Source organism: Misgurnus anguillicaudatus, chromosome 21 (assembly GCF_027580225.2).
Source record: "Misgurnus anguillicaudatus chromosome 21, ASM2758022v2, whole genome shotgun sequence".
NCBI classification, from domain to species: domain Eukaryota; kingdom Metazoa; phylum Chordata; class Actinopteri; order Cypriniformes; family Cobitidae; genus Misgurnus; species Misgurnus anguillicaudatus.
In genome coordinates, this window is record NC_073357.2 from 59,856,890 (window position 1) to 59,877,028 (window position 20,139).

The window sequence follows — 20,139 nt, forward strand, 5'->3', positions numbered from 1 at the left end:
AGGCAGCCAATCAGGAGAAGACTACGATATACAAAAATATTACTTTAAATGAAAAGTGTTTTTATATGACAAGTGGTCGGGAGCGAGGAAAAAAAACAAGGAATTCATAATGCTGGAAATGATTTCAGATACAAGTTATTTAATGGCTCACCCTCATCCGTCCCATTGAGGATCTGGTTGAGTTCTTCTTCAGTATATTCGCAGTGATGCTCTTTCCAGCTCTCACCCGTCTCACTGCGCAGGATGACCAACTCTCGCTCTTTTCCTCTGAGAGCCGCAAAATGAGGAATCTCTACGATCACGGGCCTATTATCCAGCAGAGAGTTTGTGTTATTCACAGTACATACAGTACAGATGTCCTGATATCTGCTTTTAAACATGTGATGGATATTTATGTGCATTACAATCCTTTTATTCCTTTTACAGGAAAGTTACTCAAAAGAAAACTGGATTTTTTTAATAGGACTAACCTCTAGATACTAAAGAAATCCAGATTCTTTTGATAAAAAAATATTCAGCATATTTCAAGACATCAATAAATAAAAACTTTAAAAAATAGCACAGACAAAACTGATATTCATACATCATAAATGCACATAACCACAAAAATCTAAATGCATAATCAATTACAAATTAAAAAGAAAAAAGAGATACAAATAAAAGAGCTACATTATGTAAAAGAAATATCACTCTTGTGACAGATCACACTATGACTAAAGCATGTTTCTTTAGTCATGATTTCCCAAACCTGTGAAAATCTGTCGCAAATCATTTGTTGATCAATTTCAACAAGTTTAGAAACAAAGAGTGCGTTTACATGCACAGAATAAACTATCAAAAATCTGCTTATTATAGACACCTGTATTCATGCAATTACATGCACACCAATAAACCGGTTATGCGGAAAACTGCGTTTACGTGGGATTTGGAGATTTGTCAGGTTTTACGCAGGCAGTGACGTCACCACCTTTAGTACATATGAAGAGTTTGGTTCCAAAATGCGATAAGGGCATTTAAAAAAAAAAGTTACAGCCAAAATCAGGATTGTATCTGGTCAGTATTAAAAAGTACATTCTTAATTTACGCAAAATTATTATATTATGTCATCTTTTCTCCCTTTTTTTACCAAAAGGTGACAAACGCCAGTCCTCCTCCTCTGCAAAATGCAATAAATCCGCTCAACCAATCACAGCGCACCATTCTACGCATTGGATGTTTTTTTTAAATCAGTGTATACCACTAGTCAACAAAATGATTATAACATAGCAAAGATAAATGCACATTTATTGACTCAATAGATTTATAGCATTTATAGCACATATAGTATTTGAAAAAAAAACTTGTCATTGATTTACTGCATTTTGCGGAAAAAATGTATAATAAATAAATCTAATAATAAATAAATCTTTGAAAATCAAATAATGTATTTACATTTTTAATGTTATTATAACCTTAAGATGCTATGTAAACATTTGTAACAGAAAATAGTGGTTATTATCTTTTCTTGGTATAGAAATTTTTTTTTAACCCAAATTAGTCAAAATGGATTTATTGCGTTTTGGAACCAAACTCTTCATATAATTGTTCAAAGAGCCAACGCGAAATCTGTCTTAAGCTATATTGTTGTATCTCTTCTCATGTCTGCAGAACCTGTAAATTTAATATGAGCTTTTATTTTAGTTTCTCTGACAACTGCGCAAAGTCGAGCGCATAATTTTATGCGTTACTTTGTGCTTTTTCCACGTGTGATTTTTATCTTGTTCATGTTTATCAAAGGTATTTACATGCAACGCGTAATCGGGGTAATGAGCAAAAAACTACCTGTGCCGATCGGTTTTTGCTTAAGCCGTTTAAAGGCTTTCCCCGATAAAAGAAAACGGTTTTACGTGTTTACATGGCCCCACACATAATCAGTTTATTAAGCATAATCAGCGTAAGACGTGTGTGCATGTAAACACACTCAATCATGGGTAATCGAGGGTAAAATGAGAAATGAAAGGGACACTGGTGTGCATCTATTGTACAAATCACTAGCACACAAACACTTCACAATCAACACAACCGATACAACACAAAAGAGGAGAACAGGTGAACATGGGGTGTGGGACTGGCATCCACTGATTGTTTCATATGTGTCACTCCTACCCCAGGAATTTTGTCCCTGGCGGCCCCAGCTGCAAAATGCGGCTAACCAAACTCTCGCCCTCGTTCAGAGGGGGCGGGGCATGAGGGAGGTGGAGCTTACTGTCATCCAATAGCAGCAGTGAGAAAAGAAAGCACAGGTGATATATAGTTGGGTTTTATTTATAGATTTCTTCTTAAAAGTCCCTGTAAAGTCAATCTTGAAATTGTTTCTAAACACATTAGAAATGTATTGCTGAAACATGCCCCTAACCCAATTGAGATCCATCTATTCTTCCTTTTAAACAAGTGGGCGTGGTTTCAGCGCCAACAGCGGACACGCCCCCACCGCTTGAGAGCAGAGAATGCTTCCTATTTTTAAGATTTTGATAACTTATTTTATTTACTTGCCGCTTTTTACATCATTCAAATTTGTCTGGGCTGTTAATAACAAATGTTTTTGTGGTGTGATAAACTCAGAGCACATTTAATATTTGACTTTACACGGACTTTAAGAAAAACAACAGTGGGGTGCATCAGGTGTAGATGTGAAATATTAAATATTTATTTTATATTCAACATTTTTTCAACAAAAAAACTTGACATTGAGAGGATCATATTGATTCAATCTGCTTGTAATGTAGAAATGAGTTTTCTCAGGACAATGTATCTGTTATGCATTTACGCTTTGTGTTATGCTTTAAAATGTTTTAATAAAAATGTATATGTATATTGTCACATTTCTAAAATATAATTATGATGATTTATTTTTAGCAAGATTTTTACTGTTTTTCACATTATGAGAGGCACAATTTGTAATTTTGCACTGTAATTTATGATGATAAAAATCAGTCCAACAGGACTCACAAATCATCGATTAGCTGTTTTGTAGGCTAAAGGAGGCCCTAAAGGATATCAGGCAGGTGGTCATAATGTAATGGCTCATTGGTGTATATTGAATGTCATCCAAAAGGGTATATTGGCCAGTCCTAATAATGAGTAAGAACAAATTTTTTTAGCATTCAGTAAAGTTGCTTCATAATGCTCAATCTCTTGCTACTCTTAGATCATAACAAAATAGCCCAATTATGTTTTCTCAAAGTCTCTAACTTGACCAGATTTGCGGTGGCCCTCTGTATAAAATCCGTACAGCGAGCACATTGCAAAGTTAAAACATCTTATGAAAGTGGGTTTTAACTTCATCATTCTAATCTATAGTATAAATTGTGAATGAATTGTAAGAAACGCCTCATAGCACCTAATCCTTAATGAATGTAAACACCATAAATCCATCTACTGTCAATGTGGGGAAATCATTCATTAAATTAATCATGGAGCTTTATCTGTAGGGTTTAAAATGATTATGGTGCGTATTCGCATCGCGTTCCTCGCTCAATATTACTTGCTGGATTTAACATTGGGTCAGGCTAATTTTTAGCGTGACTAGAATTTTTTTATTTTTAATTAGGCACTGCAAACACACGCTATTCGTCTTAAATGCATCTTTGAGACGCCCAATTCGCATCACTTACATCACCATGTGCAAATTCACACCTATTCGTTTCTTTGCATTGTTTTTTATAGGGATGCACCGATATGGAAATTTTGGCCGATACCGATAACCGATAACTCTTTATATTTGGGGGCCGATAACCGATATATATTATCGGCCCCCAAATATAAAGAGTTAGGCCGATAAATATTCATATTAATTTCACAATGAAAAACTCCGAGACCGCGGACATCTTGTCTTTGCGCTAGGCTAGCATACTCTTCTTAAGCCCGCAACACGTGTCATCTTCGTGCTATGTCACAGAAAGCACCAATCAAAACTCCACATGGCCAGCAATGAGCAAGTGAAGTGGTTCAACAAACCAAAATAATCCATAATTTATCGGCTTTCATTTATTGGCCTAATTTTGCTATCAGACCGATAATATTAAAAATAAGCAGTTATCGGCCGATAACGATATGTCGGCCCGATATATCGTGCATTCCTAGTTTTTTTTTATGTAATCTACTCTCGCAAATCATTTAATTCGCATTTTGGTACGTACACTCCATTACATTTAAAGCTATAATGCTGCATACACACCAAACACGAAGCATTGCGTTCCTTGCTTTAGATTACTCACGTGTGTCATGCTTCATGTCATGCTAATTTTTCGCTTGAGTCAACTAGCGCAAAGATGTGTTTGAGACGAATAGCGTGACCCAATTAGTGTTCTTCGCAGCGCCCCGCGCAAGTTTGTGTTTTTGCATTGACTTTGTATGTAATCTGCTCGCGCAAAACGTTGAATATGAAGTTTAATATTTTCAAGTGTTAGTTTTCAATCAGGCTGCCCAATTTTCGTCATTCACAACCAGAACCCCCCTGCACAAGTTTGCCTCTATTTGCGTCTTTGCATTGACTTTATATGTAATCTATTAGTGCAAATCGTTGAATTTGCATTTGGTGTGTACATACAAGAGATGTATTCGTATTCCTTGGGCGTTCCTTCCTATTACTGGATTTAATGTTTGGTCAGATGAATTTTTCCCTTGAGTTAATTTTTTAGTGCATATTCGCAGTGAGTGTACAATTCGCATAATTTGCATCGCCCTGTACAAGTTTGCGTCTATTCGCATGTTTGCATTGACTTTTTATGTAAACTACTTGTGCAAATCATTGAATTCACATTTGGTAAGTACGCCACATAACATTTAAAGCTATAAAGCCAAGCAGCTGTGTTAAATGCTGAAACCGAAGAGCATAAGACATTTACATTAGTTTTAAACTGTGTATAGAAGCAAAAACTACCACTGATAATTCATAAACTCCATATTAAGAATGAAAAAAAAACATGTTGTAAGTTAAACTTATGATTATTTACAGTACACGGCTTTAGATTCTGTCATATAAACTCAAATCAACAGCTTACCCAAGGAACTGAGCTCCAGAAGGTCCAACCTCTATCACCCTGCTCGCCAGACCATCTCCCTCCATCATAGGTGGCATACTGGCCAACCGGTGTCTCTTCACCAGCCTACAGGTAACGCGGGTGGGGGCGCTGCATTTCCTCGGGGGGATGAGGAGCCGCAGACCGTTGTGACGGCACCCTCGCATGGCTCCTCCACGAGCGTCCACCATAAAACTTACCAGAAAACTGTATAGAGACACAAAATAAGGCACATTTACACTGAGGAAACACATACTGTACATCATCAACATTAAATTCAACATGAAACTTTAAATAATGCAAACAATCCTCAATGTAAAGATTGCATGCAAACACACAACACACGCACACATTGTTTGGATGGTATAATGACATGCATAATGACAAGGGTCCATGTTTATATATTTTAATGTCAAATAAACTAAATCACATTATCATTAGTAAATAACTAGGGCAGCATTATTTTCTATAGTTTCTAGCTAATATATGTGAAAACCTATTACAGGAGTTTCTATTAGATAACACACAGTGTTTTCACTGTATGATGACATCACATGATACTGTATGAAGCTACTGGATACACAATTCATGAGGATTTACACACACACACAGATGAAAACAAATGTGAAACAAACGTGTTAGTCTCGGAGATGTGTTTATAAAATAATAACATTCAGATGACTTCCAACCTGCAATGCTCAATGAAATCTGTTGGAGGACAAACGATGTCCACACCATCCAATTTATGGTGAATAAATCAAGTGAATTTATTGCAAATGTTAGGCCATACATTCTGGACAGATATCAAGCTTTGGATTAAATATACTTGATCAGTTATATTTGCCTTACATCTTTACAAATAAGACAAAACTGACCAGAGATTAAAATTTATCTATCGAGATCTATATTATTGACAGAAACATTGCAGGAGGATGACAAACACATTGTTTCTCATGTGTGTGTTCACACTGAAAGATGATGAGGTCACAGGTCAAATGACAAACTCCAGCCAATCACCTGCTGTTGTCATGGTCACGACATGGAGAAGAATGACTGAAGATCAAAAATACCAAAAATCCATCAGAAAAAAGGAGAGACAGAGATAGAGAGACAGAAAAACAAGAGGGCGAGAGAAAGACGTTTGAAAAATAAAGAAGCAACTAGTAACCTAATCTAACTAGTAACATCTAGATAGTAAGCGTTGACCATTGTCCATTTGGTTTCTGTACAGTCATTAAAAAAATAAAGTTATTAAAAATGAAGTGTGAAAACATCCCGTTTACAAACTCTGGAGACCTTCAACTGGAAAAATGAGTTATTCGTAGACAGATAGTTTTTATACTTTAATTAAAAAAGGCATTTCTTTTTTTAGAGACAGGGTTAGTCTATAGTGAAAACAATAACTATCAAATGTATTTAAGTGTATAAATAAACGTCGTGTACCCTGAATGAGCCGGGCTTGAGGACAGAGCGATGTTGTCCAGGATTTCTGTTTCCCAGTCTTTCTCATTCTCTCTAGCAGACATCTGAAGAGACACAATAAAGAAACATGTAAAAATATTAAACATGTAGGTCACGATATTTTGACAGAAAATACTGATAAAACCTCTTAAATTTACCTGGTTACCGTAAATCATATCCTCAAACATCCCATAATGCTTTGCAGGGTAGTAGCCTTGCTGAGTGGATGTGTAAGATCTGTCCAAACTGATGGAAAATATTTACAGTAAATACAGAATACTGAAATATTATAAAGATTTAAACACATTGACACACACATAGAGACGGCAGTACCTTTGCAAGCGGCTACATGATGTGTTAACAGAAAGAAGAAACAGTGCAACGTTATATTACTATTTCCCTTTCAGTCGGTCACTACGACGTCACGTCGTGACCGACGAATTGGGAACTCGCTTAGAGAGACCAATCTGCTTCGAATACTACTAAAACGCCAATGAACTTGGCATTGAGATATTTGCATAATGCTGGCGCCGCCCCGCCAGGTGCGTATATAAGGCGCACGTGCAAATAGGGAAATCAGCTTTTTATCGCTTCGAAAGCCGGCAGTATCTGCTACTGAGAAGCTACTTTACTCTGTTGGGATCGATTGCGGAAGTTGGTTGGACTGGCAGTACCACAGCGGACGCTTCGCAGTATTCCACAGGCTCTGCATCTTGTTTGTTTGTTTTGAGTTTAGTGTGTGCGTTGCCTTCCCTGTGCGCATCATCAACTGAGCATCTGAGTGAATTTCCCTAAAAGAGTGATACGGAGAGCTTTGTGCCTTGTTAAAGGCAGCCACTCTCTCGTATATCCGGAGATCAGCGTCCTTTTCAGGATGGCTTTTCGTCCGTGCGATCTTGGGTGCGGAAAGTATATGGGTCCGAAGGACGGTCACGAGCGCTGTCTTTCATGCTTGGGCATCGAGCATGCGGAGGCGGCGTTTGCTGGGGGTAAGTGTTCTCACTGCGAGAACATGTCCCTTGTGGATTTGCGGAGACGGTTGTCTTTCCTTCGGGAAAAACGCAACCCGCGTCCAACGAGTTCCGAACGCCGCCACGGAGCGGCCGTGAGGCTCTCGAAGGATGATCTCCGCATCACTGTGCTGAGCCGGTCGGGGGATTCGTCCTCCGGCTCTCAGCCTCCTCATCCACAGCCGGTTGATGTGCCGATGGAGACTTCAGCGTCGTGTTCTGCGATGTCTGTAGGATCTGTCGTGCCTCCCTCTGGATCCACGGAAACCGCAGCATCCGAGGGTGGGCCCCCTCCCTCTGAAGACCCCGACGTCCTTCCTCCCTCCGGTCGGGTCGTGATGCCGGAGTTCGATCCAGAGATGGTGGCCGTGCTCGCTCGAGCGGCGGAGACCGTAGGGTTAGAGTGGGTTCACCCCCCTCAGCCCGAAACGTCCCGCCTGGATGATTGGTTCTTTGGAGCTGCCAGGGTTTCACAGCCCTCTCCGCCGGTACCATTCTTCCCCGAGGTGCACGAGGAGCTGACTAAACCCTGGAAGTCGCCGTTTTCTACACGATTACGGCCGTTTCAGCCCTCCCCCCTCACCTCCCTCACCGATGGAGCCGCTAAGGGTTATACGGGGATCCCCCCCGTGGAGCGTGCGGTCGCGATGCAATTGTGTCCGGCCACCGCTCCCTCCTGGAAGGACCGCCCAACCCTCCCCTCCCGTGCTTGCAGACAGTCTTCCGGTTTAACGGGGGCTGCCCACCAGGCATGCGGAGAGGCGGCTTCAGCCCTGCACGCAATGGCGTTGCTGCAGGTTCATCAAGCTAAGGCCTTGAGGGATCTGCACGAGGTAGGACACGACTCGCCTGTCCTTTCGGAGCTCCGGGCCGCTACGGATCTGGCTCTCCGCGCTACCAAGGTTACAGCGCAGGCGATTGGTCGTGCCATGTCCACGATGGTGGTCCAAGAACGCCACCTATGGCTATGTCTGGCGGACATGTCGGACGCGGAGAAGAACAAGTTCTTAGACGCTCCCGTGTCCCAGGCTGGTCTTTTCGGCGAGTCGGTGGAGTCTTTCGCCCAGCAGTTCTCCGCCGCCCAGAAGCAGACGGAGGCGATCGCTCAGATCATGCCCCGGCGCAAGCGACCTGCATCTCGCCCTCCAGCGCCGGCTGCCCCGTCTGCTCCTCGCCGAGGGCGCCCTCCGGCAGCTGCCTCCGCCCCCCCCGCTAGGACATCTTCCAGGCCACGGAGGGGGAACAGCCGTCGGCAGCCCGACCCGCCCGCCCCACCCGCTTCCCGTGTCAAACGGAAATCGAAGCGGCCCTGAGACGGGCGACCTGGATTTGGATGGGATCACTCAGCGGGAGACGGTGACAGCCCCGCTCCTTCCACCGGTAGAGGGCCGGGTGGAGAATCTTTGGTTTCGTTTTGTTTCTGTTCCGCCGGCTTCTCAGCCGGCACCCACAAAACCACAAAAAGAGTGCATTCCTATTCCTTCTCCAGGTCTTCAGAGGATCGAGAGAGATGTGAGCGGGCAGTCAGATGCTCTTCCTCCCTCTCCTCTATCGCCAGCGGGTGTTCTGAGGAGTTCGAGTTCTCCACTGCGGAGACCGGACCACCAGCACCCCCTTCGGAGTCTGCGTCCTCCGCTGAGGAGGCCGGACGACCGTCTCCCTCAGCGGGCTCAGGTCAGTGTCACACACACACATACTGTAGATGCTTATGCTGTCACGGCAGACGCACCGGCAGTCTCACCTGTCTCGCTTCGCTGCCCCACCGCGGGTACACCGGTAGTGCCGTTAATTCCTCTCGTACGGTCTCTGGGGGCTTGGCTTCAGCTTCCCAGCCCGTCTCGTTGGGTTTTACGCACGATCCGCCTCGGTTACGAAATTCAATTCAACCGGCACACACCCAAATTTTCGTGCGTTCGTTTCACCACGGTGAAAGCGTCCAATGCACATGTACTGCGTGCAGAGATCGCAGTCCGGTTGGCGAAGGATGCGATCGTCGTACGTGGCTCCCCAGCCCGTGTCGGAGGCATCCGTATGGCATGATTTGGTTATTAGATTCCTGAGAGGCGCTCGCAGGCTAAACCCCTCGCGCCCTCCTTCTATTCCTCCCTGGGACCTGTCCATGGTGCTGAAAGCACTTCAGAGTCCACCATTCGAGCCTTTGCAGGCTGCGAGTCTGAAGCTTTTATCAATGAAAGCTCTGACCCTACTAGCATTGGCCTCAGTGAAAAGAGTAGGGGATTTACATGCATTCTCTGTTGACGATTCGTGCCTTCAGTTTGGTCCTGCTGTCTCGAGCGTGACATTGAGACCCAGACCAGGCTACGTGCCCAAAGTTCCCACCACTCCCTTCAGAGACCAGGTGGTGAGCTTGCAAGCATTGCCTTTGGAGCAGGCAAACCCAACCGAGGCTTTGTTGTGCCCCGTACGCGCACTGCGATTCTACGTGGACCGCACGCAGAGCCTCAGGACCTCAGACCAGCTCTTTGTTTGTTATGGTGGCCAGCAGAAAGGGAAAGCTGTCACTAAGCAGAGGATGTCTCATTGGATTGTTGATACTATCGCCCTGGCTTATAATCTTCAGGGTATTCCTTGCCCCTTTAACTTGAGAGCACACTCTACACGCAGTGTTGCCTCATCTTGGGCTCTCGCTCGTGGTTCCTCGCTAACAGACATCTGTAGAGCTGCTGGTTGGGCCACACCTTATACGTTCATTAGATTTTACAGTGTTCGTATCGAGCCTGTATCCTCTCGTGTCCTTTCCTCACCAGGGAGGGCACGGAGAGCAGACTCGCAAGTCGGCTTGCAGCCTCCGACTGAGGCTCCAAATTGAGTTTCAGTATGGAAGGCTAACAGAGCAAAAATGCGTAATGGTTTGATTTGCTCCCTCCACTGCCTTGACAGCCTTTGTTGCGGAGCATTGGCTGTCAGCCTTTCACTAGCTGTATTCTTACGAACCTACGTGTTTGGCCAGCGCCCCACATTGTGTCCCATCGGGTTCCTTTGTGAGTATTATTCCGTGGGGTTAATCCTACCAGCCCACGTTTCCCTTAGCAGAGCACTGCTTTGCTTACACAGCCACGGCTGTCTTTACCTCAACTACGGTTGACTTTCGCCCACCATTTGCCCTTAAGAGGGGCGGTGGCTTCCGCAGCGTTCCTATTCCGCTCTGGTAGGGCGCTTCCCAGTCGCTGGCACTACTGTGGGTTAAAGGAACATCTAGTGCCCGGCCTTTCTGCCTTATTTATTCTCCATTCCCCTAAGGGGATTTGGAGAGCCTTTTTGCAGACACTGGAAGAGGTCAGCCCCTAGTGGCGTTTTGGTAGGGATTCCCAATTCGTCGGTCACGACGTGACGTCGTAGTGACCGACTGAAAGGGAACGTCTCGGTTACGGATGTAACCCTCGTTCCCTGAAGGAGGGAACGGAGACGTCACGTCCCGTCGCCACAGGTGCTGCCACCTGCTGTTTAGGCCGGTCACCTCCCGGCTTTCTCAGCGAACAGAAGCTGATTTCCCTATTTGCACGTGCGCCTTATATACGCACCTGGCGGGGCGGCGCCAGCATTATGCAAATATCTCAATGCCAAGTTCATTGGCGTTTTAGTAGTATTCGAAGCAGATTGGTCTCTCTAAGCGAGTTCCCAATTCGTCGGTCACGACGTGACGTCTCCGTTCCCTCCTTCAGGGAACGAGGGTTACATCCGTAACCGAGACGTTTCCCAGACAACGACTCTGGGCCGGATCCACTCCGGAGCTGCTGACTTCTACGCAGATCCGGCCCGAAGGCGTCTGCTGTCTGGATTAATTTACACATACTGTACATAATATACAGTACAAGTCACAAAAATGTTTCTTACAATCTGTTAAACGTGTGCGTTTAATACCGAATGGAATGACCATTTATATAAAAAAGTGTCAATGATCAAATATTAAAATAAATGTACCTGTCAGATCGTCCACCTTCTAAACTGAATCGCAGGTAATTCATTCCATCCAGGTACTGGCCAGGTAAAGAATCATCTCCTAACTCTCGTAAATCCTCGGCTCTCAGATATTCAATCCCATCACCTGTCATTGTGTCATCACCTGTGCAGTCAAAGGATGATCCTCATGTTACACAAATGCATACACACACAACAACACAAAAAACACACTATTACACTTAATTCATTTACAAGTCGGTCAATCTTTGCATTTGTTAAAGATAACTCTGCAAAGCTGCTAGATGTTTTAGTATCAAAGCAATCTATACTAAAGCAAATTACTGTAAAGCATTAAGATGAAGAATAATAAATGAAGCAGATTGTCTAAAGTTGTCCGCAGGGATTGTTTATCTAACCACACTGTTAAAAAATTGTTGGTTTAACTATCAGGTAACTTCCTTTTTTAAAGGACGTTTAATGTTATTTCATGCATTCTGGTGTATTAACAGAGTTAACGAGTTGTAATTTTCATGCTAAACAAATGCAAAGTGTCAAAAATGCAGTTGAGCGTGTGATGGAGTATTTCTGGGCCAAACTCACGCCCCCTCTTTCCTACAAGTTTCAGAAAGTTTTTTTTTGAACATGGGTACCCGTTACATATCAGTGACCCCATATTCCTTATATGGGTGTTTCCCCGGAAAAGCACGCCCACACCAGATGTAACGGCTTTTGCACACGTTAATCAGAGTGAGAGCGAGACGAGGACGCTCATTTAGCATTGTTCCTTCCAGTAGAAGTCACAGGCATCACTCATAGACTGTTAAAATAAAATGGACAATGCGACTTCATTTTAATGAATTGAAGCCAAAAATGTCCGACCATGGTCGCCGCCATGTTACGTAAAAACGTCTGTTTAGAGCCAAGGCATGCGCAGAAGGAGGCAGAGCCGCAGTATCAAACCTCCGCCCAAACGCTCGCACGCCCAATTCAACCACACAAATCATGACGACACGCTCTGTTTCTATAGCATCAAATTACTATCTAAAATTAAACTTATCACAAAAATGAACAATTGAACATATATCAGCGTGATAACAACTACCTTGGAAAATATTATTGGAAGGGTAAATAAATTTTTTATTTAGAGCCGAGTCCCATTTGTTTGCATGGAGAGGGCGGGTTTACTTGTACTGCAGCCAGCCACCAGGGGCGATGAAAGAGCCAGAGGATTCACTTTTCAAGACGAGGCACACTACATGCGACAGCTTGGTTTTAAATCAAGCCTCAACAATGGCACGAGAAAAGAAGTGTGTTTTTGGATATAAGGAGAGGAAAGCCTTCCTCAACTTTTCAAGTAAGTCAACCTTATGAAAACAATGAATATAATAATAAAAATAATAATAATAATAATAATGGATACAATTTGTTTATCCAGGGTAGCAGTGGAGTTTTGTGGGTGTGTTTGTTTAACACTGGATTTCGTTGAAATGGGGCGGTCATGAGTCGCAGGTGGTAAGTAAAACTGCATCAAATATCTGTGTTATGTTGGGAAAAGACGCGTAAGTGCAAATAATGTAAACGACACGACATGTAGTGAATAATAAGTTATCCAGAAATGGTGGGATGATGATTTATGTGTGTTGCTTGCTCGTTACTCGCTCCTTCTGTGGTACACCTTGAGGGGGTCGTGATTTTTCGGAAATAATCGCTAGAACTGATCTGTCTTTTATAAGTCTGATAAAACTAAAGACTCTTTGGAGATATGAAGGATGTAATACAACTCTATAGGTACTCAAGATTAACATGAGATTATGGGAGCTTTAACCAACAAATCATTTTTTACAGTGCAGAGCTGAGCTTACAATTAAGACAAGACATACTGTAAGCCGACAGAGGAAATCGGCTGTCTGTGGCATACTGGCCTGGAGTTTAAAACAATCAAATATTAATAAAATATTAATAACACTGTAACATGCAACAGTCTAAATCATTAGCAAATATTAAGTTAATCATCCTGTTTTAATACATAATAGTCAACACAGAAGAGAAAATGTACAGAAAAACAACAAAATAGCCTACCATAAATTTGGTCACATGTATATAAAAAAACTAATAACACATAAAATTAATCATTATTTATTACACTACTGATGCCAAATCATATCAAATCAAACTGGCATTTTTTTTCCTTTACGACTATGTATTTCATTTACCATTTAGACAAGCTCAATTTTTAAGCAGAAACAAACATCTATTACCCAAAAGTGATGTCTGCAGTGCAAATACTGTAATAATAAAACCTGATACAGTGCACACTGTGTTGCATAAAATCAGTAACCACTGCATGGGTTAGTTGGTCATTTGGTCAAATGATGGTAAACAATCCCATCATGCAATGCACAATATGTATTTAAAGTGTGAACAACCATCACACAAACCCAGTCCACACGCTGATACCTTCAAAATCAATGGAGTCATCAGACATCGCTCCATCATCAACATGCAGAAGAACTGCAGGAAATTTCTATGTTTAATAAAAATCAGTAATCTCAAAAAAACAAATGTGTTAAAACTTGTACTCTTAAAAATAAAGGTGCTTAAAAAAAGTCACAGTGATTCCATAAGAAGAACCATTTTATTATCCAAATAAGCTTTTGTCACCACAAATAACCTTTTTCAAAACAGAAAGATTTGTTGGATGTTAAAGCCAAAATGTTTCTTCTATGGCATCATGAAGCACCTTAATTTTTAAGACTGCAAATGTGACGCGGATCTGAAAATCTTAACTTCTGACATTTAAGATGACTCTCCTGTATGTTTCACAGAGGACATAATAATAATAATAATAATAATATTGTATTACAATATCAGATTCACAGTTAATAAGAGGTTTTTAACCTTTTTCAGATCAAGGACCCCTTATTGGATAGGCAGGAGGAGCAAGGAAACCAAGTACATGTATCAAATTGTGGATTTACATTCTTTGTTATGATGAATACGTTACAAACATATACTGTTCAATTATAATTTATATGTATACACAGATACATACTGCTAACATACTTCTATACATTTTAAATTTACTGAATAGATTTTAACAGGGAAACCTTCATTTGAATATAGTTATTGGCCAATTAAAGGTGCTCTAAGCGAATTGATGCGTTTTAGACCATAAAACATTTTTTGTTACATACAGCAAACATCTCCTCACTATCTGCTTACTGCCTGTCCGCTGATCAAACTGTAAAAAAACGCGATCTCTGTAGACAGCTCAGGCTCGACAAACGGCAATATCAACATAGTGGCCAAACCTAGCACAACAAAACATAACAAAGTGTTCCAGCCAATAAACGACTAGAAGGATTTGGGGGTGGGGGTTGGGCGCGTTCATGAAAGCACGGACGGGAGAGGGAGGGGGAGGCGTTAGCTACGCTCCGTTTGTTTGAAAACAGTTCAAACATCAACACGAAGTGACGTCGCACAATATTCGCTTAGAGAGCCTTTAATACATGTTTAGTTTGATGCCTAATTTAATTTTTCTAAAAAAAAAATGAATTCAAACAATATTTGTGACCCGTAGTGGCAAACTGAGTCGGAATGAGCAAATTTTCAAAAAATTAGTTATTTATATTTTGACAATATCTAATAAAAAAAACCTTCAAAACGATGTATGATTTGTTGGAATCTTACTAAAAATGACAAAGCTACACGTGTTTGAAGTTGATAGAGTAAGCAAAGATTTTTAAGGTTATAAAACAAATCACCACATCCACACCTTAAAGGGGACATATCATGAAAATCTGACTTTTTTCATGTTAGGATCCCCTTGTGATGTCAGAAGGGGTTAATACCACCCCTTAATCTGCAATATCCAAGCACGGCACTGCCATTTAGTGCAGATATCAGCTAATTTGCATTTTAAAGGACACACCCAAAAATGTCAAAAACAATGTCTATAGGAAAATATATGTTTAAATTTTTCTTTCTTTTATTGTTTGATTGACGTTGAAACAGATAGCTTTAAGATCTACTGCAATCTAATAACTAATAGAATGTTACACATCAGATATATTTCCCCAACAGTTAACTAAACATTCACTTGAGACATAACAGATGATATCTGCATGAATTGTTGTCAAAACAGATATTTTTAAAATTGTATTTATATTTGTATATTGAGGTAGCGCGCATCTGTGTGCATGCTTTGGATCTGTCAGGCAGTACAAGGAAGATCGTTTTTGTGCCTTATGGCTCTTAACCCTTTGTATTGTGTTCGATTTTTGTGACGATTTTGATGGAGCGGGTCAAATTGACCCGCATTGGATTCAATGCAATTCCTTAAATATCACATTATGAAAAACAAGAAGGAATTAGGTATGAGCAAAACCATTTTAGTATCAGTCTTTGTCACACATTACAAACACTTAAAATTAAAAATTATGATTAAAAAAAATGCATTTAACCACAATTTTTAACATGTTTGTTTTAACAAATGTTGCACAAAAACTGTTGCAACATTTAAGATTTTAAATTTTAATTCAACATGTTTTTTTTAACATACCTATGTTTAAGACATCCTAAATGAACAATTTAAAATTGCTGTGAAATGAAATGAAGCTTTTCTTTTTCTAAATAGGCTCATCTTTTGTTCTTGAGGATCATTGTACGAATTCAAAAAATCACTATTTACATGATGTGCACACATCAAGCATGTGCGTTCTGACTTCTTGGATTTTACACAAATGGTGCTTATTTTGGTGTCATGTTTTATGGGGCACAGCTGGCATCACCTGTATTCACCTCTGGATTTTCTGTGGGTCTGAATTCATCTGCTTTACATAGTATTTCATATACATTGAAAATAGAAATGATAGTTCACATTTACTTTTCTGTGTCTGAGGAAGTCTTTATTAGTACTAAAAAAGTGAGGAAAAGCTCACTTTTCCCTTTCCAGGGTAGTAAAACACCAAAATATACCCAATAAATGTATTTAATTTGTGTCTATACAGTTGCCTTGGAACAAAGAAATATGGGTCAAATTGACCCGCGAACATCAAAATCGTACCAAAAATCATTATTTGTGCTTAAAAAACCCACTTCAAAACACATCAGTGTTATTTTGAATGCATGTTCATGGCCCTAAATGAGAAAAAGTGACAAAATTTCTGGAAGAAAACTGTAACTTAAGTAGTATTTCATATAAATTGTAAATAGAAATCATAGCTCACTTTTACCATCTGTGTCTGTATAAGTCTTTTTCAGTACTCAAAATAGTGAGGAGAAGCATTTTTACCCCCATTTCAGGATAGTAAAACACCAACATAACAACAAACACTAAAAATATATATTTAATTTTGGTCTTTATAGTTGCTTTGGAGCAAAACAAAATGTGGGTCAAATTGACCCGCGAACCTCAAAATCGTTACAAAATTATTTTGGTACACTTCAAAACATATCAGCATGTCTAAACTTTGCATGCATGTTCATTGCCATAAATGAGAAAAAGTCACAAAATTTCAAGAATAAAATCACAGGTTAACTGGTTTATCCGACAGCTTAAAAATCTAAACGGGTCAAATTGACCCAAAACATAATATGAGGGTTAATAACTCTTTAAATATCAATCAGCTCCCAACTCTTTTAACATCCAGCTGATCAAGCAAATCCTGCACTTTATTTTCTAATTCCTGCATGTTTTAAAACCAAAACCAAAAGGTCAGACGTGCATGTGGATAGAGACGCATCTTTGTATTAGAGTAATGTATTTAGAGCAGTGGGATCGCTAGATAAGAGCTTAATGTACTTTTTTAAATATTTTTATTTATACTTTCGCCTATAGCGCATTTGAACTCATTTTGCCAGCACGGGTCACATTACTAAAGGACCAGTAATACCACCACAGACCCCCATGGGTCCCTGCACCCCTGTTAAAGACCCATGCAATAAATGACTTTTTTTATCTTTAGAGGATTTGTTGTTTTAAGGATTAACTGAGCGATCGATAAGTTGATTAATAAGTAATTGTTATGCTCACCTTCTTCATCAGACACATCCAGGATCTCTGTCATTGTCTCTGGGACATTCAGCTTGTGTTTCTCTGTCACCGTCTATATGCAATACAAACAGTAATAATCATTTATTTAAAAATCATGCATTTACTGTACTTGAACACGTTTTTTTTTTACTTACCGTTGTGGTTGTGATAATTTCCTCTGTTACAACCTTCAATGTGTCAACAACAGAAATGTACCCAAGACGACGCGCGATGGCCAAAGCTGTGTTTCCATTCTTTATATAAAAGACACAACATCATTAATGCAACTTCTGTAAGCGTGCGCGTGTGTGTGTGCGTGCATGTGTGTGTGTGTGTGTGTGTGTGTGTGTGTGTGTGTGCGCGCATGTGTGTTTTCACATTTACTCACCACAGTGATGGCATTTGGTTTGGCTCCATACTGAAGTAAAACATTAATGATGTGTGTGTTGCCTTGTTGTGCAGCCTGATGCAAAGGTGTGTAACCATTCTGAAAAGACACATTTTATACTTCACAATATAACTCAAACATCTTTCATTCAAACACAAGCGCATACAGCATCACTACTTGACTTTCTTAGCTTAGCTACAAACCTAAAGGATTGAAATACCTTTGTTTTAGCATTGACGCTGGCTCCAGTTGTCAACAAAAAGTTCACCATCTTAGCATTCCCATAGTGACAGGCCACGATCAAAGGTGTGTATCCCAACTGAAAGAGCGTTAAGATGTATTAGTTAAATAATATTAATGTTTTATAAATATCAGCTTTTGTGGTACAATCATGCATATCTTACTTTGGTCTGTTGGTCGATGTTGCCTCCATTTTTTACCAAGATCTCACCAACACCAACTTTGTCCTCTTGGGCAGCAAGATGAAGGGATGTCAGACCACTCTGAAACACACAAACCAATCAAATTAAAAATCTTTAAATAACACAGCACAACGGCAAGAAATATTCACCACCAAACAAGAGTAAAGAAATAACAAAACAGATAACAGATGGTGAACGATCCACATCACAGCTATTTCTGTGCCAGAGCACCTGGATGCCAAACTCCATTTGCTACGAATACAAGCAGTCATTCATCACCTAAATGAGATTAAAAAGCTTACAGAAAACAGATGGTATCAAACAAGATGGCAAATATCTCATAAATCACTGCGATCATGTAAAGGAGGAGCTGGATCGTTAAAGGAGGAGCTGGATCGGCAAAGGACGCCGAGCCGGGACTCGAACTCTGCACTACGTGTTATGCTACGTTTATACCAACCGCGGTAGAGGCGTGAAGCGCGAGGGATTTCAATGTTAAGTCAATGTGAAGACGCGTTGACGCGCGTCAGGAGGTCCCGCAGCGCGGAAGACGCGTTTCTGCCTCATTCGCACGTGAAGCTCGCGCGAAAGGAGCGAATTGAGCGTTGTGCGCAGTACGCGCAAATGTTGCTTTTGTGCATTTTGCGGTTCACGCGAATTTGCAGCTGATGCCCAAGTTGAAAAATTTGAACTTTGGCGGAATTTCGCGCCGCGTTAACCAATCAGGTTGCTTGCTGCTGTGGTGGCAGCCCCGCCCAGAGTCACTCATTCAACCAACGCTTGATATTGTCCGTGAGCAGTCTGGTAAGTTTTAATACACACTTCACTTTTGAGTCACGTGACGTTTATCGACCCACGTCGTAAGGTGACCAAATACAAACTGGTAACTCTCGATAAATGCACAATCAACATCAGTCATCTTGCAAACAGACAACCTCATAGCACTTGCCCCTCCCACAAGAAGCGGAGTTTGCCTCTGATGCACGTCAAATGCTTGCTTTTTCCGCGCGTCTACTCCGCTCTACACGCGCGAATGTATCCAAATTGTTCAAGCAGCAAACCACGCGCAGTAGACGCAATTTTGACGCCTGAAACGCAGTTGGTGTAAACTCAGCATTAGAGAAGCAGCTCCGACTCAAAAAAAACTTTTTTAATTTGTGTTTCATAACTTAAGTTTCATTTTTGCACAATAGGGCTGTCACATTGATTAAATAATCGTTTCATCGCAATGATTTCAGATCACCGCAATGATTGCGCATCTCTCTAAAGAGCACAAGGGGGAGCTGCAGTGCTTGTATAAATGAGACGGTATCAGATGCCATTCCTTAACTGTCAGTGTAACATGATACATTGCAAAGCCATTTAATAATTCCAAATTTAGGGAAGTGAAGGATGCTATTCTTACAGATCTGTAAGGAATACATTTGTTTGCAGCCACTACAGACATGTGGTTCAGTACTAATATGACCTTAGCAGGATTGGCTACTACTTGAGGCCTGTTCTGGTATAGTTAGTTTATTTGATTGCATTTTTAATTTAGACACTTTATTGTGTTTATTTCTTATGAAGAATTTTCAGTTTTTGAAAGATATATTCATTAAATAATTACTTTTTAATATGTGTATTAATATTTACTGCCAGGTAAACCTTGCAAAATATTTAATTTAACAACAATGTGTGAAAACTATTTCATAAACAAACAAAAAAATATATGAGAATTAAATGTCCAAGCAATAAAACAGACAATTAATCGCCAAAGCCCCAAAACAGGCATATGTTCACGGATGCATGAAAAAGTGAAATCTAGATCCAAACCTTTATTTTGACTTTCATATAAGGGGGC

At 40.8% G+C, this 20,139-nt stretch overlaps 1 protein-coding gene across 12 annotated transcripts in view; it reads right to left on the minus strand.

Annotated features, from left to right (window-relative positions):
• The window catches only part of ank2b (ankyrin 2b, neuronal), a 153,922-nt gene that overhangs the window by 42,162 nt on the left and 91,621 nt on the right, over positions 1 to 20,139 (minus strand). For 4 of the 12 annotated variants that reach the window (XM_073859548.1, XM_073859546.1, XM_073859550.1 and 1 more), the window contains 13 exons: positions 18,279 to 18,377; positions 18,095 to 18,193; positions 17,875 to 17,973; positions 17,642 to 17,740; positions 17,487 to 17,559; positions 13,910 to 13,963; positions 11,474 to 11,615; positions 6,680 to 6,767; positions 6,504 to 6,586; positions 6,078 to 6,113; positions 5,043 to 5,267; positions 2,146 to 2,244; positions 152 to 306 (listed from right to left, as the gene is read on the minus strand). In XM_073859548.1, coding sequence (XP_073715649.1) covers positions 152 to 306; positions 2,146 to 2,244; positions 5,043 to 5,267; positions 6,078 to 6,113; positions 6,504 to 6,586; positions 6,680 to 6,767; positions 11,474 to 11,615; positions 13,910 to 13,963; positions 17,487 to 17,559; positions 17,642 to 17,740; positions 17,875 to 17,973; positions 18,095 to 18,193; positions 18,279 to 18,377 — 1,351 coding nt within the window. The remainder of the gene's footprint in view (positions 1 to 151; positions 307 to 2,145; positions 2,245 to 5,042; positions 5,268 to 6,077; positions 6,114 to 6,503; positions 6,587 to 6,679; positions 6,768 to 11,473; positions 11,616 to 13,909; positions 13,964 to 17,486; positions 17,560 to 17,641; positions 17,741 to 17,874; positions 17,974 to 18,094; positions 18,194 to 18,278; positions 18,378 to 20,139) is intronic. The other 8 variants (XM_073859551.1, XM_073859553.1, XM_073859549.1 and 5 more) reach the window with 4 other exon arrangements.